The following is an 18,886-nucleotide window of genomic DNA, read 5'->3' on the forward strand; positions in this document are numbered from 1 at the left end:
GTTTGACTTTGGTTTGCTTTGGTTTCAGATGAATTTGTAATAAATGCTAGTAAAATGTGCATATTTTCATGAGTTTCTTGGCCCGATAAAGTTTAGTAGCTATTTTAATCAGAAGTATGACTGGCTCCTCCACAAGGTGAGGAATTTGGGGGGGGGGGGGGGGGGGCATTTGCCCCAAATGCCCCATCCTGGATCCGCCATTGGTACCACCTACAAAAACGATAAAATACAAAACCAAAGAACTAAGGATACCTTACAAAGACAATTACAGTACAGTGAAATAAAAAGTTTACATTAAAAACATACATGACTTAACCAGAAACAAAATTGTAAAGCATTTCTTTCATCAGCAGTAAGTTAGGCTATACGGTACTTTCCTTATCAAAAAATACGCTTAGTTAGGGTCCGCAATCCTAAAAATCAACTTCTACAAATCAATTTCCCTACCATTGTGAGATGTTCATTGTAGTATCCCATTGCTTGATCCACCATGAAACCGGAGGCACGATTGTTGTCTTCACAGAAATGTTGTTTTCAGTATCTCGCAAGATGCAAAATTTATTTTTTTAATTTCGTGCTCCACACAAAGGACCAGATGAAACTTGCTACTTAGCCAAATCGTATCCAGAGTTGTTGTAGTTGAAAAGTACGTATAGAAATAAGTAAATGATTTGCTGGGTGCCCGGCACAGGGTTGCTTTCTTTGAAAAAACAGACAAAGAAATACGAAGTTTCGAATTCAAACTGCCCTACCACCCAGGGCAAGAGAAGCCAACTCTTCCTCATAGTGTTTCGATACGGTTGGGTGCATAGTCTGTCTATGCTGTTAGTTTGGAAAAGATCTGAGACTTCTCACCATCTGGGTGACGAGCGTCAAAATTTTCTGCAGCATCAAATAATTGTGTCACGCTTTCTAGCCATTTCCAGCGCTTCTGCAGCCACAACAGTCATCAATTATAAACTAAAACTATGGCAAAAGATGTCCCTGAACGTTTGGTAGCAGCGGTTGTCAATTATTATTTCATCCACGGCTTCCACGCCTCGCTCTAAGCTACACATCAAGGGAGGCAGCAAAATCGTCCAAATTTGACTTCACCTCTCACGCTCCACAGCAGCTTCAAATCTTCACTAGATCAGCCTACATCACCATTATGCTGCAAAACATCCAAAAACAAACCGAAAAAAGCACAAAATCTTTCATTTTTGTTTCGAGCTGGGTGGAGCTCCTGGTGAGATTCTGGTATACTGCATCATACGAAATCACAGAAACACCAACTATTACTACTACCAAACGTTTTGATCCATCATTTATCATCATTTTAAATAAAATTAAGTGACCAGTGTAGCATCAGAAGTACTGGAAAGCACTTTGGTACCATTGAGAGAATCCCTTGAAATGACGCACGAAAATTTTGACGTTCTTCACCCAGATGGTGAGAAGTCTCAGATCCTTTCCAGACTAACAGCATAGACAGACTATGCATCCGACCTTATCACATCACTATGAGGAAGAGTTGGCTTTTCTTGTCTTGGCTGGTATGGCAGTTTGAATTCGAAAATTTGTGTTTCGTTTTCTGCTTTTAGAGAAAAAGCAACCCTGTGCCGGTAACCCAGTGAATCATTAGTCTGGCGGCGCCCGCCCCTTCGCATAGAGTAAGGGTCTGGTATGCTTAGTATAGTGGAGTTGTACCGGATTACCAAAAACTGGTGCAACCAATCAGAACGCTCCACGTTTAATCAGCGCATTTTTGTGTATGTTACGTCAAAAGAAGGAATCAAATGCCCTAACAGTACTGAAGAAACAAAAGGAGTTAGCTAATAAAGAACAAAGAGAAGAAAGTGTTATATCGGGAAGGGCTTTTCGCCTTGTTTGATACGCGAAAAAACCATGTTACGCTCTGATTTCCTAGGTAGGGAGACATGTGTCTTTTATAAAAGTAGACCAATCCACTTTCGCCTGTGTAAAGGCGAAGAAAGTTCAATATCTCTGCCACAGTTTTGGGTGAGGCACTTCCGTTAAGGCCATTTTCGTTACGTCATTACATTCAAATTAAATTCCTCCAGAACAACTCGGTGATACTAAGCATACCAGACCCTTACTCAATGCGAAGAGGCGGGCGCCGCCAGACTAGTGAATCATTTGCTTATTACTGTGCGTACTTTTTAACTACATTAACTCTAGATAATATCTAGCTAAGCAGCAAGTTCTATCTTGTTCTTTCTGTGGAGCACGAAATTTAAAAAATAATTTTTGCATCTCACGAAATACTAAAATCGATATTTCTGTGAAGACAACAATCGTGCCTCCGGTTTCATGGTGGATCTAGCAATGGGATACCACAATGAACATCCCACAATGGTAGGGGGATCAATTTGTAAAAGTTGATTTTTCGGATTGCGGACCCTAGCTTGTAATTGTAATTGTAATTGTAATATTTAAACAGGGATTCCACTCAGTGAAAAACACTGATTTTCAGTGGAGCCCTGCGAAACAAGCATACATACATACATACACAAATACATATATACATAAACATACAACACAAAAGGGTATACAAAGAACAGTACACAAAACTACACAGATACAATCAACTAAATTTATCATGATATAACCGTACAAATTTAGATAAGTTGGTTGCTTCAGTAACAGTTGATGGTAAACTGTTCCATATCATAGCTCCCCTGTAATAAAAACTTCTTTTCCCATAATTGTTGTTTACTCTAGGAACAAAGAGTCTATTAATGTTTCGACCAATATGACCTGTGATATCTCTAGAATAGTGAAATATATTGTGGAGATACGAAGGTAGCTTCTGGTGAATAGATTTAAAGATCTGTATAGCTGTATGAAACTTACGACGTTCCACCAAAGTAAAGGAAAACTTGCTCTGGTACAATGCTGGCAATTTTTTCATAAACTTAGAGTGAGTTCTTTCAATCAGTGCAGTAAACTTAGCGGTGGTGGGGCACCACACAACATCACAGTAATCAAACAATGGTAGGACAAAAGCTGAATAAAGCAAACATAGCACTGCAGGTGTCAAAGTTCCATACCGAAAGATTGATGAGAGTCTTGATCTAGCTCCAGAGGCTATATTAGTGATATGTAAGGACCACGATAATGTGGGATCAATTATAACACCCAAATATCGAACAGAGTCAACTTGGCTTAAAGCCATACCCCCAATTGAGACATTAAAACTTTTGCCCGAAATTCTTTGCCGACTTCCAATGAGCATGGCAGTTGACTTCACAACATTAAGACATAAATGAGAACTACTGATCCACTGAGCTACCTTGTCCAAATCAGATTGAACTTGTGCTTCCACAACACCCAAGTCTGAATGGCTATAATGTAACTCAGCATCATCAGCGTACAGGTCCATAGTAGAGTAATCAACGACAGATGGCAAATCATTGATGTATAAAGCAAAAAGCAATGGACCTAAAACAGATCCTTGGGGCACACCAATTGTAACAGTGCCCCAGTCTGATGTGTTACCATTAAACACCAGTGTGTTACCATTAAAAACCAGCTTAGTGACAAGTCCACTGAAACGAAATCTTTTGCTGCCAGCACCATCCACACTGAATCCTACTGACGATTATCACTCACTGTGAATTAGATATACAGTTCGACTCCATTTTAAATTTCGAATTTAAACCGCCAAGGAGCGTGGCACGTGCGGCTACATGAACTGTAATTATAGGAACTTCATACAGTCTATTTCCGGTTGGTTGACTAGAGAAACGAAGTGTTAAAAGTCACGTGCTTGAAAGTAGCCAATGAGATCAGTAGCCTTCAGTTTAAACTAGCGCCGTCCGCCTGGCGTGAAATTTCATTGGTTATTTCTATTCACGTGATATTTTTGCATTTGGCTTACGTGGACAACCAACCTGAAATAGACTGTAAGGGATTTTCCGAGTAATGGATCACGTGATAAACCATCTATCTCGATCTCTTCTTTGAAGTCATGATTCAACAAATGAGGTATACGTTTGGGTTGTTTTGTGTGCTGCTGTGAATCCTCGCATGAATCTTAAGCTACCTGTGATGGTAGGGCAAAAGTTTGTGATGGTTGGGCAAGAAACTGTGATGGTTGGGCAAATGCCCGCCCATGCCCACCCTTGGCTACGCCACTGGGGGGCTAAGCCCCCCCTCAGCAGACCGAAGGGGGGCTTTAGCCCCCTAGCCCCCCCCCCCTTTCCGCCGCCTATGAGCTACATGTAGATGTGATCGTCCAAAGATTGCATGAGAGTAATGTAGGTTGGCTAGTAGGTTCAACTCCAGATTATTGGTCCGGCTCAGGCCTGACCAACCGGACCGTCTCCTCGGGCCTTGATAAAGATGTGCTGCCTAGTGGTGTTGATTAGATCACATAAACTTCAAAGTATATAGTCATCTGATACTTTGCTTTGAAATTCCTCAGCTGAGAGATTTTATAACATCAAAGGACTTTAGATTTTACCCAGAACCAGTTAAACCTGTTTAAACTCGCTGTTTTGCAAGGATCAGCTGTTTGAGGAATATAAAAAGTCAACACCTTTGAGTACTTGCATGTTGCTTGATAACTTCTGCTAAGAAAATGGCTTCCAAAAACAAGATGAATTCAAGAGACTCCAAAAGGAGAGTTGATGTTATTACTAAGAAAATTGGAGACCTTGAGAAATATGGAGTACCAAGCTTATTTGTTTATGCCACACCTTGGACTGGAGGCCTTTATGTTGTTGGAGATAAGCGGATGGCTAGTATTGTAAAAAACAGCCAGCAAGAGTTTCTTGAAGTGCTGCAACACCAGCCACAAGAGGATATGTTACCTCCTAAATTGATTCTGCCTGCTTTACCTCAGCTGATTGATGAAATGAATGGGAGGACACTTTGTTTGATTCTTGTTGGAATTGGAAAAGACCTTGGCATAGATTGGAAAGGAGAATAGCCTGAGTGGTGGCCGAGAAATGTGCCTTTCAATCATCCTAGAGAAACTCCGACACAGCACAAAGGTCAGCATCAATTATTTTTAATCATTTTACTCTAGTTGCATTATTATATATATATATATATATATAGGTAAATGGTCTGAATGTCTAAGGAAAGTGCTAAAAGCAATTTATAACAAGTTTGAAAGTGAAGGAGTTTCTGTGTCTGAACAGAAGCATAATAACATGCAATTAAAGCAATGATGCTGAAGGTGATGATTCAGAAGAGGAAGCTGCAGATGAAGATCTAGAGTGGGAGAAACTTGGACAAAGAGAGCCTACTATATCTCCTTTATCATCAGATGATGAATTTGTTCAAGGTAATCCACAAGACAAGAATGGTGATCCCCGATATAAGATTGATGATCCCCAAGAAGAGGTTCCTCAAGAGGCTTTCACACCGTTGGCCAAACGTAAATGTAAGAGGACCATTAAAAAATGCATTAGATATGGACAACATTAATTATAATTCTATTTGGAAAATGTACATCAACTGTAGTTGTAAATAATATTTCTGTTGAATCTTAAAGATACGTAAATTGTAGAACAGTGCATTGCAGCAGTAATCACCATATATATCGTACGGTTTAGATATACATTGAGCCAGCAGGCATAAACTACAATAATTATAATGCAGAATAGGGTATTCTAAATTTTTGTTAGGTATATTTTGCTGCCAAATTTGGCAATATTGTGTCAAACCTTTCACCATCTTTTTGGTGAACTAGATCACAAAATCTGCTAATCCAGTTGCCAATTAAGTCAAAATTGAGTTGTATTGCTGGAATGCAAAATGGATAGGTACAAGCACAGTTTGTGGATGTCCAAGCTACCAAATTTGGACTATAGTTTTCAGTTTTGGGGCAACTTTTGGCTTGCTTCCAAAAGTAGCCTAAAGTGGGTTTATTTGCAAGAAATTGCCAGAAGTGGTAATTTTAGTATGCATGAACAGTCCAATAATGGGCATCAAATTTTGCCATTTTTGCAAACTAGATCCCACAATTGATTTATTCATTTGTCTTCATAAAGAAGAGTACATTTATTGCCAGAATTGGTAGTTTTGAGCACCACCTTAAACTGCCAAATTTGGAAACCATCAGCAGTTTCAGGCTTGGCAACTTTTTGATGGTTTCCAAAAGTTGCCAAAGTTAGATAGAAACTTAGTTACCAAAACTGGCAAATTCTTAGCAGTCCTATAGCTTTGCATTACACTGCTTTGTAAAGTTGCCAGAAGTGGTAACTTTTGTTTGCAAGAAGTAGCCAAAATTGGCAATTTTTAGGCTGTCCAATAATTTCCAAAATTGGCCTTGTAACATACCTGTTTTATTTCTATCATCCCAATTCAAATTTCAAAATTTCCTTTTAGCTACACTTGTTAAAATAGATAGCCAACCAACTTGAGCACCAATAGTTACACAAAACTATTGCCAACTTAAAAGTCTATTAAAAATCTACAAAAAAGAATACATTTGCCAGCACATTATGTAATCGTGATCATGAAGTGTTTATATTTGTATACCAAGCAATTTGTACACTTAGTACAACCATGTATGATCACATTACAATTTACTATTTACTTACTCGTGACCAGATTTTCAAAACGACCGAAATGTCATGCACGAAACAATTAGAATTTTACAATTTTCTGTGTTACTATTCATACTCGTACATATGTTAGAATATTCACAGAATAAGTAATTTTATTGTAGCTATACTGACTAACAAATTCTAATTACCGTAAAGCTGAAGTTTGAAGTGGTATTAAGATTTGAGCTGTCAAATAATTTTCCAAAATCTGGTCACGTTAATGATTGAATGGCTACAGCTATGTACATGCCAAAGTTTAAATAGTCGGCAATCATGATTAATAGACTTTAAACATTTTGCTGCAAAATTAATTTCCTATCTATACTATATTCAAAATAAACCATGTGTGGTTCACCTCATCATTTCCTTGAAAAAGATAGAATGAATATATTATGAATATATATTGGAGAGGGATGTGTAATTTGTAATTTTTTTCCTGAGTTCATCTTTTGTGATATCATGTTAAACCATGCAGTGGCTTAAAAACAGCTAGTCCTACCTTTCAGACCAGCAGTAGTAGGGTATATAGAGTTCACTCTCAACAATTCATATTAGATTTCCAATCAACGTTTATCTATTGTCCTATATACGTCATTCACAAGTAAATTGTGGAAGAATAAGATACAGTCAATCATGCAGCCATCTATAAATTGTTTCAAGAATGCATTACTGAATTATAGCTAATTTCTTTTCCTTTTATCGTCTCTGTGTTATATTCTTTGATTGAGTCCTACTCAGTATAATGATAATAAATAAAATGCTTGTTTATAGCTATTAATTTGAATGTAAAAGTTTAGTTAGCCTTTTGAGATTTGTAATCAATTTTGATCTGCATGATGTATAAAAATATGTGAAACGGCTTTTGAAATGCATGCAGAAGATATAAGATAATAGTTAAAGGCTTAAGCCAGAGTCAATTATTACTGCCTGACATAGGCCATTTGTCAGGCAAATATCATGCATGCATGGCCGACCATACTGGAACCTGCCTGACAAAATGTCAGATCAAAATAGAAGGAAGTTAGAGAGTATTATATTGTCAATCAATTAGACAACAATGATTGAATGTATTATTATAGGTTGAGTCACTCTATATTCTATCCATGTATCATACGGATTTCCAACAAATTGTGTAAAACAGTAACATATCAATGTCAGGTAATACTTTAGGTTGCCTGACATTTTCACTGGGATTTGAAAAAAATTATAATTGTCTCTGGCTTAAGCATAATTGTCACTTTGAATGTGAAAGAATATCACCATAGCAAAAGGTAAATAAAATAGCATGCAACTTTTTTTTTGTGATTAGAACAGTGTCTACAGCTGACTGTTATTGCACATTGATACTATATAATACAATCATGCATGTAGCTGAATAGTAGACTGGCCAATGCAGCTATATGCACAATGGACATATCCATTCACTGGAGGTCATGGTTCATACGGATTTGCTTATGGTGTAGTTATCATTGTATGAAATGGCATATAAGCACCCAAGTTGTAAAGGAGGATCGAATGAATTACCTTTAAATTTCTAAATTAAATACATTGTGACATTGCAATAAGTATAAAACTATTAAATGACATACATATATAATAAAACACTATAACTATATACAACTAAAGCATATCATAAGCAATTACAGCAAAAATGTTAGTAATTGTAACAGTTAAAACCATTATGGCAGTTGCCATAGGGCCATGTGTTTGTATAAAAGCTAATAACAGCCAAAATGGTCTTACAATAATGCATTGTCTGCTATATACATTTGCTATACTTAAATATAAATAAACTTTAGCAATTCTCTCAACGAAGCACCAAATTATAAACCCAGTATGATAATAGGTAAAGACTCCAAAATATTGTTCCAAAATAATATCTACCATTGTTTTCATAATTGTCAGTAATATCAAACATAGGAAAGACTTAAATGCATTTTTTATCACATGATGCTGATAAACTAAGTTGATTAAAGCCAAGTAAAAATCAGTTAAAGTTTGTTGTGCATCTTTCCAAAGCACAACAAATGCTAGAAATACCAAGCTACATAAGCAATCCAAAACAGACACAACTACACATCCTACTAGTGCCATTGTTGCATCTTCAAGGTACACACACCAATAACAAGATGTATAGGAAATTCTTAATAACATGTTATCATTTTCATAGAATTGAGTGTTTTCAATTAGTGCTTTTAGAGAAATTAAATTTATTCCATATGCAGACATTCCATTGCGTCCTGGTCTGCTAGTGCAATCAGTACAAATTTCATCATTTAATAAGAACGCTTTTTTGTGATGACCATAGTCTCCACGCTGGTTTAACAGTTCTATTATAAATGTTCCATTCAATGGCCAGTGTAGTTCATCATCATATGGACCTTTCATAAGATAAAAGAGAACACACAAATCATCATCATGAATATCAATTTTCAGTCCCATCAGATATCCTTGCTTAAAAGCAAAGAATGGAACAATATCCCATAATTCATTTTTGATGATTTCTTCACTGAAGTTGGAGAATCTCAGAATGACTGGGGCTACTATATCGCTAGATAGCGTCCATGCGCTTGCTAAGTACTCAAAAGAGAAGTAGTCTCTACTAATACGATTTGTGTGGTCAATTTTGATGTAGTCCAAAGTTGTAGGATAGATGACTTTTAGTAATGATGTGCTATTGATCATGAGTAAGAGTAATAGTAAAAAGATAATCATCAATATGATTGTCCAAGTGATTTTCTTGGTCACATTTTGTGAAATGACTGAGCACTTTTTATCAAGGTGTGTATTAGTTGCTTCTTCAGTGTAACTTACTTCATTAGATTCATCCTGAGACATTTTACTTCCTATAAAATATTATGTAATGCCTTTATGAAACAGACAAACATATAATATCAATACACTTCAGTTTTATGAGAGCAAGTCCAGAAGTAACCAGTTTATCATGTACAATGTTGTGGCTCAATTTACATTATGATACATACAATACATAGAAGTAATGGTTTGAAGTATTCAATTGATCACAGCTTGTCAATGACTAAAGTTGTAGCCACCAAATTTTCACCACAAGTGGAACTATCCGTATGACCTGAAATTAATGAAATTGTTTATCAATCTGGTATTTAAACTACAGGTGGTATAGTAGGGTTAGCAAGTGAGGTGAGGTGGATATGCAACCTATAGGTGTGCAACCTATATGAGCAAGAAATGGAAGGGAGAAACTGCCAGGCTCAGTTTGAGGCAAGTGGAGGCTCTCTATCAACTGAGAGCACTTGTTACAGTCCCAGAAAATATCTAGCAAACTTCTGCTGTCTTGATGAGTCTATAAAAGCTGTTCCAGTTTAACCAGAATGGTATCAGGCATTACCTTCAGATTTACAGGGATCCAGAAATGTGGGCACAGAAAGCAAACCCATCAGAGTGGCAGAAGAATAATAGTGGAAATCACTACTTAGACGGCAGAAGGGTGTTGCCAGATTCCCAAAATTTATGTAGGTAGTACTGCTGTGTATAAGAACACCAAGCATGCTAATTCTAGGGCATACCCCACAGGAAAAGTTTGATATTTAAGTGTCAGGAATTTTGTGGTTTTTGCAGCTACTTAATGCTTGAAGTGCTGCATAGGAGTGACTACTCTATTAGAGTATCCCAATCTTTTCTGGAAACTTTGCAGGAATTCACATGATAACTTGCACAATATTCCTATAGAATTGGGCACCCGCCTTCTAGTGCCTATGACTTTAGTGTAATAGCCTAGCAAACTGTTTGTGACATAAAATGCATTGTAATTTTGTGAAAAAGGTACCTACCTTGTGGTCACAATTATTCCACAAACACTATGGGTTTCTACATTTGTGACACAGACTATAATTGTTGTCTTCTCAAAAGGCACAATTTAAGCCCAAGCTATATATTTACAAGTATAAGGAAAAATTAGGAATGTTAAATTCGATAGTAGGGATCATAGAAAAAAAGTTAGGAAACAACGGAGGTCGCCTACACTTGCAGATATACTAATGAAGTGAACATTTAATCCCTATAGCTTTAGGGATTAAATTACATCTGCAGGTGTAGGCGACTTCCCTTGTTTCCTAACTTTTTTCTATGATCCCTAATCGAATTTAAAATTCCTAATTTTTCCTTATACTTGTTTGTTTACTTTTTTTGTAACATTGTTATGACTGGTGAACCCGCGCATACCGCATCAAAAGAAGGGATAAAGTTTTCGTCTGAACGTACACCCCGGTTATCAATCACTGACTTGAAAGGTGGAGTGTCCATTACACTTCGCTTTCAGCTATGTTCAGCCCGTTATACAGTGCTACAAACAAAGAGCAGTAGGAGAAGTGCCTCTACAATCAATCCAGTAACCATGAATAATAAGGACGATTCGCATGCCCCATCTATCAATTACTGCCTTGCACGTAAAGTGGTCAATACACTTCGCTTTCAGTCCGTTACACAGTGTTACGAACAAAGAACAGTGTTAGAAGCGCCTCTGCAATCAATCCAGTCACAACAGAAATTATGGACAATTCCCATTTACAAACATAGAGAAGCCATGCATCGCACTACCATGAATTGACACCTTGGGCTTGTCAGCAAAAAGAATGGTACACAAAGGAGGACAAAGGTAAGTCCATAATGCATGCGTCGCATTTACTGCAGTATGCCAAAAGGTACATCTCCAGACGAAGCGATGTTGAACAGTTAAAAAATCAAGTCCATAGCCTTAGCCATTATTGAGTTACACTTGCTAAAGGCATCAGGCAGGCAGGCAGTTAGTCAGTAGAAAATTCCATTTGAAATAAATGTTTCATAACGGTCTAATGGAGGCATTTAGGATCATACTGAAGGCACTTTTGGGCTTGGTTATGCCTAACCAATATTTCCAAGGTGCCAGGATGGTATTCTGAAGCTGGTTTTTGGGTGATATTTTTGGCCAGAAAAACCCAAATCTCCATGATCCCTAATATACAGTACTACTGTACTGTACGATAACAAGCTTGTATAGTAATCAAGGTTGCAAGATACTGAAATATGCCCTGATTATTGAGCAACTTATCATTATAAATATCATGACATTTGTGCAAATTATTTTGAATTCTTACTCTATTACACAGTTGTAGTGTGGAAAGATTTCGTTAGCTAGTACAAAAAGAGGCTGTAAAAATTGGGAAGTAGCTAACCAAAAAGCCACAATGAGAGAAAATTTAAGCTGGTCAATGACTTTTGTAGAAAATGTAATCCATAACAAATCAACCAAGCCGTGAAAAGTATGGTGTAGCTCCTTAAAAGCCAGGGTAAATATAATTGCAAAATCAATGGAAATGGCTGCAATGATGTTAATGTTAAGACTAATTGGAACTATCATCATTGTGGCCATTCTTTGATTCAATGTGGCATTTAGTTGTTTTGGTACATCTTTATCTATATTTGCAAGCCTTAAAGCTAGTATATGGCAGGCTTTGGGATTTGCTTTTACCTAGATACAATAGGAACAAATTTGTATTGTGAATTTCCTTTCAGTGAAAGGTAAGGAATTGGTGTAAAACGTGTGAAATTTTGGTACAGATAGCTTCAACCATTGGCAAGCTACAACACACTAAACACTTAAAACCGGCATTTCTCAATAGACCTGTTCTCCCAGACTGGGTCACATATAAAAATGAATTTATTTAATCAAATTCATTTATTGAGCACATTATTAATTTTCTGATTGAACTGGCACAAAAGTGTTCAGATAGTGGTGCTACTCTTGCAGTTTAAGTGCATGTTAGTTAATAATTCATGGGGTCTACTATAGTGGTGAGCCATACGTATGCACTAATAGCTATTAGCTACCAACTCAGGGGCCGTGGAGCAGGCCAAAGGGTGAGGGGGCCAACTTTGACAGTGAAATTTACACAATGGACAACAGATTATGAATGTTATCTATGGGAATCTGGGGGCTTGCCCCCAGGAAAATTTTCATATTTTATAAGCTCTGAGAGAGTATTTTAAATGTTTTTGCAAGTAATTACTTACAGATTTTAAAGGAAATGTAAACGTGACTGTTCTTTTAGAGTAACTGACTGTTCTATTAGAGTATCTCGATCTTTTCTTGCAAGCATTGTCTCATAAAAGTGGGGGGAGAGGGGATGCTATGGCCCCCTCCCCCCATCTCCACTGCCTATGTACCAACTAAAATACTAATACCAAATACACATTGATATACTCCATTGTAAACACAAATAAACAACAATACATTTGTGACCAGTCCTGCAAAAATAGAGCATGTGGGAACACAAAATTTTCCCACTGTTTCAAACATTCATGACTCATAACATTTTGCACCAGCATTATATGCCCATATAATTCTCAGGACTTATTAGACATTTAGTTGGCTAGTCACAGAATTAAAATATTCCATCCTGGCACTGAGATATTACCTGTTATGTGATGGGGTGTAGTTTGTGCCCACATGCCCTATTTTCGCAGGCCCAGATGATGAAATTCTTACTTGACTTTATGCCATAAATTGAAACCATTGACCATTCATATACTTCATCCTGCATAGATAGAACCATAAAATTTTAAAAATTCTGACTATATAGTGAGACATTTGTATTACAATATCATTACAGCAAATTAAGAACTTTCATAGCCATTTAAGAGTTAAAGCACTGCCGAGAGTGCTCAAGGGCAAGAGACAAATATACATAGCATGAGGCGAAGTCAAGTGCTATTTTTGTCTTGAGACCACTTTTTTGAGTGCTATATTGCATGTATAGCACGAGCCTATATTGGCAGTGCTTTAACTGGTATAGAGAACCATCAACTTGAGGTACGCATAAGACACATTGAACAATTAGATACTCATGGAGTAGTTTATCATCAGTAGAATAGGCATTGTGCCTGTGTTGCGCCTGTGCTGCGCCTGCATTAATCATATGGTAGATGTTGATGAGTCTAGTCCATCTTCTTAATGACCAGTTTTTGATTGTGGTACTTAGTAAACATATTTCTGTGATATTCTTATGACTTGTCTGTTTATGTAAATAAAACGTAGTAAGAATGTTCGCCACTGCTGACCATAAGCAACCATCATCGAAATCTTTTATGTCTATAAATTAAATCCAGTGGCTCTCCTTGTATTGTTTGGGTTGACTGGTCAGCCAGCGCAGCATGGGCTATTAGCCTAGGCTGGCTTGGTTGATTGGTTGTGCTGGCCAGAATTCAGTAATCATTCACTTAAAGCACGCTATTAGCCTGTAAAACAGTCCTGGCAGTTCTATAACTACCTGATAGAGAACTGTAGTCTATCAAAGTGTTCTATAACTACTCAACATAGAACAGTTGTGTTCTGTATGGCTTTTATAGAACCATTTTTTTTGCTTTGATCCTCCCACGCAAAGTTCTTTATAATATATGTGTGTGTGTGTGAGTGTGTGTGCGTGCGTGCGTACGTGCGTGTGTGTGTGTGGTGATATACAAACCATGGCTACGAGGTGTATTGCATTTATATACATCCTGACTCCGAAGTCAGAGGACTTCCAATAACTGAGGGGGAGGGGTATATATAAGTGCGATACACCGAAGTGAGCAATGGTTCAGCAATGACTCAACACAATTCCAATTCAACAGTTGCATAGATGCAGATTGCAAAAATGACACTAATAGTTTTATTACAGAATAATCACAAGTAGTTAATGACCTGAATGCTATCTGTACAGTACTTTGTTGGTGCTGTTTCAGGAGTACCATGGCTGTGTAGTGTTAATAATAATGTAGGTAGTGCACCTGTGTAACAGTATAAGGTTAGCACAAAGTGGTGATGAATGCAACACCGCATCACCACAAAATCGCAACACCGCGCAACACTGCACATCACAACAATGCAACATCGCAACACTGCAACATCGCAGCATTGCTACACTGCATCACCACTACATCTTCGTTTGTTTCCAGCCTTGCAACTGCAGTCAGACAAAAATTCATAGTTTTAGCTATTTTCCAGCAATTAAAAAAAAAATCTACATCCAACCACCTGTATAAGTGTTTTCGTGTTTATTGATGTTAGATAGATGGACTAGTATTATTCCTTAAAGGTGATTTTTGTAGTGTAGGGTGTCTCTTAGAGCTGAGTGATTATGAGATTTTGCTAATTCTGCAGTTGTGGGATGCAACATATCACGATTATGATAACCATCACAACTTACATCATATATGCATAACTTTAGATGACTACTATTTTAACAAAGCAAAGTAAAATTGTGTACAACTGTTCAACACAATTAAAGCCATAGGCAGATACACACAGCATAATGATCCATAGAAACTCAACAGTTTTTAACAGGTGAGCCCTTTAACTTATTCACACAATGAACTGTCTCAGGAGTGTGCACTTGTTTTTCAGATAGAGTTCTTCAACAGAAGTATGTATGTGCCTCCATTTTGAATTAACATATTTGCATGTGATGTCACAACATCACGATTATTTATAATACATATCAACATCACGATGTTCAGAAACAATCACGATTAATCCCAGAATCGATATAATCTCCCAGCCCTAATGTCTCAAGGATAATTTTTAAAGGCAGCACTTTAGGTGGCACATGTCATTTTAGGTGCGATCCCTATACCCAGGTGGGTTGTAATGGGATGCATGAGTCACTTAATAATCATTAATTAGATCCCTTCGTAGCAAATGCAATAGAAGTCAACAGCTACAATTGTGTGTACTGCATTACTTTTGTCACGATGTCAGACAGTGAAGCAACTATTCTAAACAATCTTACCTAGTTTGCATTATGTATGTGGGTGTCGTGCTATGTATGATTACATCATTCACAATGCATATTGCACACCCCACTGTTGATGGTACTGCTATGAACTACCAGCTATTTTATAATAGTTGATTTTATACTGAGGAGTGGTGATAATAGTTGCATGGTAGCTAGTAGGCTAATGGACTGATGTGCAATCACTAGGCTTGAGCCAATTATGCTTTGAAAATTGCCTATCATGCTTTTAAGCGCAGTGCTCAAAAACCAGCCAATTATGCAAAAAAATATGCTTTCAAAATCAAGATTATGCTCTAGAGTTGTCTGAATTATTAGAGTGTATCATCCCTTCCTGACTGCTGTATTAGAGTAAGTGACTGGTCTATTAGAGTATATTTCCACGAAGTGTGAATAATCAGCTAAGAAATAAAAATGGTAACATTGCACAATTTCTTGATATGAAATGCAGTATTATGATGTAGTGTGTTTGTGTTTTGCTATATTCTTGGCAAGCGCATTGTACATTTAATTTAAAATCTTAAAAATCATCTTGTTATACAGGCATAATGCTTGATGCTTTTGCTAGCCTATTATGCTTGAAATTATGCCGACATAATTGGCACAAGCCTAGCAATCGCCAACTTTGTACCAACAGTACATGATAAAAAGGCTCTATTATTATTATTCACTCTTTTTGCTAAAGCTATGTTTAAAGATCATTAATTTTGTTATGAGCACATGTTATTAAATCTTTCTTTGAATTCATCAGGCTTCATGAGACTTGTGCACAAGTGTTATGTAGTTAACTGCATTATTAAACTATCTTGATTACGCATCTAGTTGGCTTTCGTAGTATAACTCAGTGGTTTTAATCTGTTTCCTTGTAAACCACTGAAAGGCCACTTTAATCTATCTATAATATTTTCGGTTCATTCCATTGACTACAGTTTACTTGGCAATTAATATACTTTTTATTAACAAAAACTCGATCACGAGTTTGATACACATGGTTGGCATTTTTGCTATTATAACTCCATGATTGCTAGTGCGATTTCTTACAAAAGGTTTGCATTACGATGGTTATTCCATGTACAGGCTGATTTTCAAGATATTCCTTCATGTGGTTTTACCCCTGTGGCCATGACAAAAAAATTTCTTATACATTTTAGGCATAACTCCTTCGTTCATTATCTGATGTATACAAAACATGTGCTGCATTAAGCTCTTAGTGTCCTCCAAATTTGAAGTGAATTGACTAAAGCACACGTGAGTAATAGCAATTTTCTAAGTGGTGCAAAAATAAGATGAAGAAAAATATAAAGAAACTGTGTTCTTGAGTTTCAATTGCTTACAGAAAGTTAATAAAGTGAAAGAAAAATTATTACCATAATAAAGTGTAAGCAGCACGGTGTTTAATACCTTAGTTCAAAACACTGAGGCGACGATTATTCAAACATAATTAGTACCCGATGCTTGAAAACAATATTTGAGCCCTTACTTTCAAACTCAATTGTGGCATGACTCAAGTGCACCTACTATTCAAGGTGTAGTGTGTAACAGGAAATACAGCGTATTAGTAAAGTGCAAGGTTAGCATACAATTTTGATGTGTAGCAAATAAAACAATTATCTTTTAGAAAAGGATGATAAAGAATATCAATGTCTAGATAATAATTATGTTTATATATTTCTAGCTATATTTTTACCCTGTTTGGAAGCTCTGTACATTGTGCTAAAGCATGCATGTTACTATATCTATATAGCAAATATTGTATACAGCACTTACCATTTTAGAGACGTTGGATACTGTTAATGTCATATCATTGATCTGAAGGGAGATGATATTATTTGCAGCAAGTTCAGCTATAATACTACCAGTAATTTTGAGTTGCAACAAATACAACATCATCGCTTCTGAAACATGATACAGTAACTCAAAGCATCCCTCTTTAATCCCTTTAAAACGTAGGGAATACTTTTCTAACTCAAATCTTATATAGATATTATTTTCTCAACTTCTTTCTTAATATCACCTGTGCATTTTTCTGCATTGACTTTTATTCTTAAAAGAGGTTTTAATAGCTCTTCTTCATTGTATACGTTACAGTAAAGCACAAGATTCACATCTTCTAATGCTGAAGGATCAATTTTTGCCAGAAAATCATCAAGTATTTGCTGAGCTTCTGTACACTCGGTTAAATTTACAACAAATAGTAAAACGTCATAATCGAAAATAGTCCAGTAACATTTCAGTTTTTTCCACAACTCATCAATAGATTTCACTTTCTCAGACACTTCTTCATCAAATATAGGTACCTTTTTTCTTCTGACAGCAGAAATAGCACAAAGTTGCTCAACCAGTGCAACAACATTTACATTCTTATCTTGTAAAGCTTGCTTTATTCTATTGGTTGTTTTAGCAAACTCTTCTTCAATTCTGTCAAAATCTGTAATTTTGACACCACCTTGTCTGATAGTCTCAGCTGAACTGATTGACTTGCCTATTCAAGAAAATAATATATATAGTAAAATGCTTAAAATGGTGTATACTGCAGTTGCACATGTTAAGTTACTACTGACTCAAGAATCTAGAGGGCGGTGGTGTGCTTCTAGCCATACAGTTCTGGTTTTAAAAATACTGTTTATCTAGTATGGCAAAAATAAATAGGTACATACTAGAGACTTTACATAGTTGAATTTGTCACCGTAATCTCTCAATAATGCATGGAAGGTTTTCATGGTAAGGAAATCATTGTGTGGTGCATGTGTAATGTTGTGACAGCGTGTTCATGTGGATTAATTTGGAATCCATAATAATAATCACACAATTGTTTAAAAATACATCCTACAACAAAAGAACGCATTTGTCAGAAAATACACGACTTACCAAAAGATAAACATGAAAACCAACCTATTATACCTGTATCTGTAACTTATAGAACTTTACGTGGGTGAGATCAAAGGAAAAAGTGTACTTTAAATTTCATAAAGTACACTCTCAGCTGGCCAACTGCTTCATCAACCACAAAGAGTGCTTTATTGCACCGCAAAGAGTGCTTTATTGAACGAATAAAGCACTCTTTGTGGGAAATAAAACACAGTTGCCCACGTGCCTTAGTGTAGGCTAATAGCCTACGGGGCTCGCACCAGTACAACTAATCACCCAAGCTGGTGAAGGCTGATAGCCTCGCCGCGCTGAGTGATCAATCACCCCAGCCAATACGAGTTCTACCACTGGATTGCTTTTATAGACATACCTAATGCATGATGGGTGGGAGAAGGTAACGTTGCTGTTACATTTGTTAATGTAAACGGACAAGTCCTGGAGATATCATGGAAATACTTCACCATGTGACTCACAATAGAATCGATTGTGGGTTGCGAGCAAAACCTGCCAAAAGACACAATGAACGTCTACCATGCCAAACTATGGTGAACCACACGTGAGTTACTTTGTTAAACTGGTTTGTGTGTGTTCAGGCTGCTAATAGTTCGTGCAATGCGTGTTAATTACGAGTTCTAGTGTATGGTGAAGCTACACGAGTAGAAAATTCCA

General features: G+C 36.8%; 1 protein-coding gene across 5 annotated transcripts in view; it reads right to left on the minus strand.

Annotated features, from left to right (window-relative positions):
- Positions 1-18,886, minus strand: part of LOC136240050 (uncharacterized) — a 64,725-nt gene that overhangs the window by 36,187 nt on the left and 9,652 nt on the right. For 2 of the 5 annotated variants that reach the window (XM_066030869.1, XM_066030872.1), the window contains exons 3-5: positions 17,117-17,831; positions 13,066-13,114; positions 8,097-9,409 (exon numbers count right to left, since the gene is read on the minus strand). The exons of 1 other annotated variant lie outside the window; for it this stretch is intronic. In XM_066030869.1, the coding sequence (XP_065886941.1) occupies positions 8,184-9,409; positions 13,066-13,114; positions 17,117-17,239 (1,398 nt within the window). In that variant the 5' untranslated portion in view covers positions 17,240-17,831 and the 3' untranslated portion in view covers positions 8,097-8,183. Of the gene's footprint in view, positions 1-8,096; positions 9,410-13,065; positions 13,115-17,116; positions 17,832-18,886 lie in introns of those variants that run through there. 2 more of the 5 variants (XM_066030870.1, XM_066030871.1) reach the window with 2 other exon arrangements.

Source organism: Dysidea avara, chromosome 12 (assembly GCF_963678975.1).
Source record: "Dysidea avara chromosome 12, odDysAvar1.4, whole genome shotgun sequence".
NCBI classification, from domain to species: Eukaryota; Metazoa; Porifera; class Demospongiae; order Dictyoceratida; family Dysideidae; genus Dysidea; species Dysidea avara.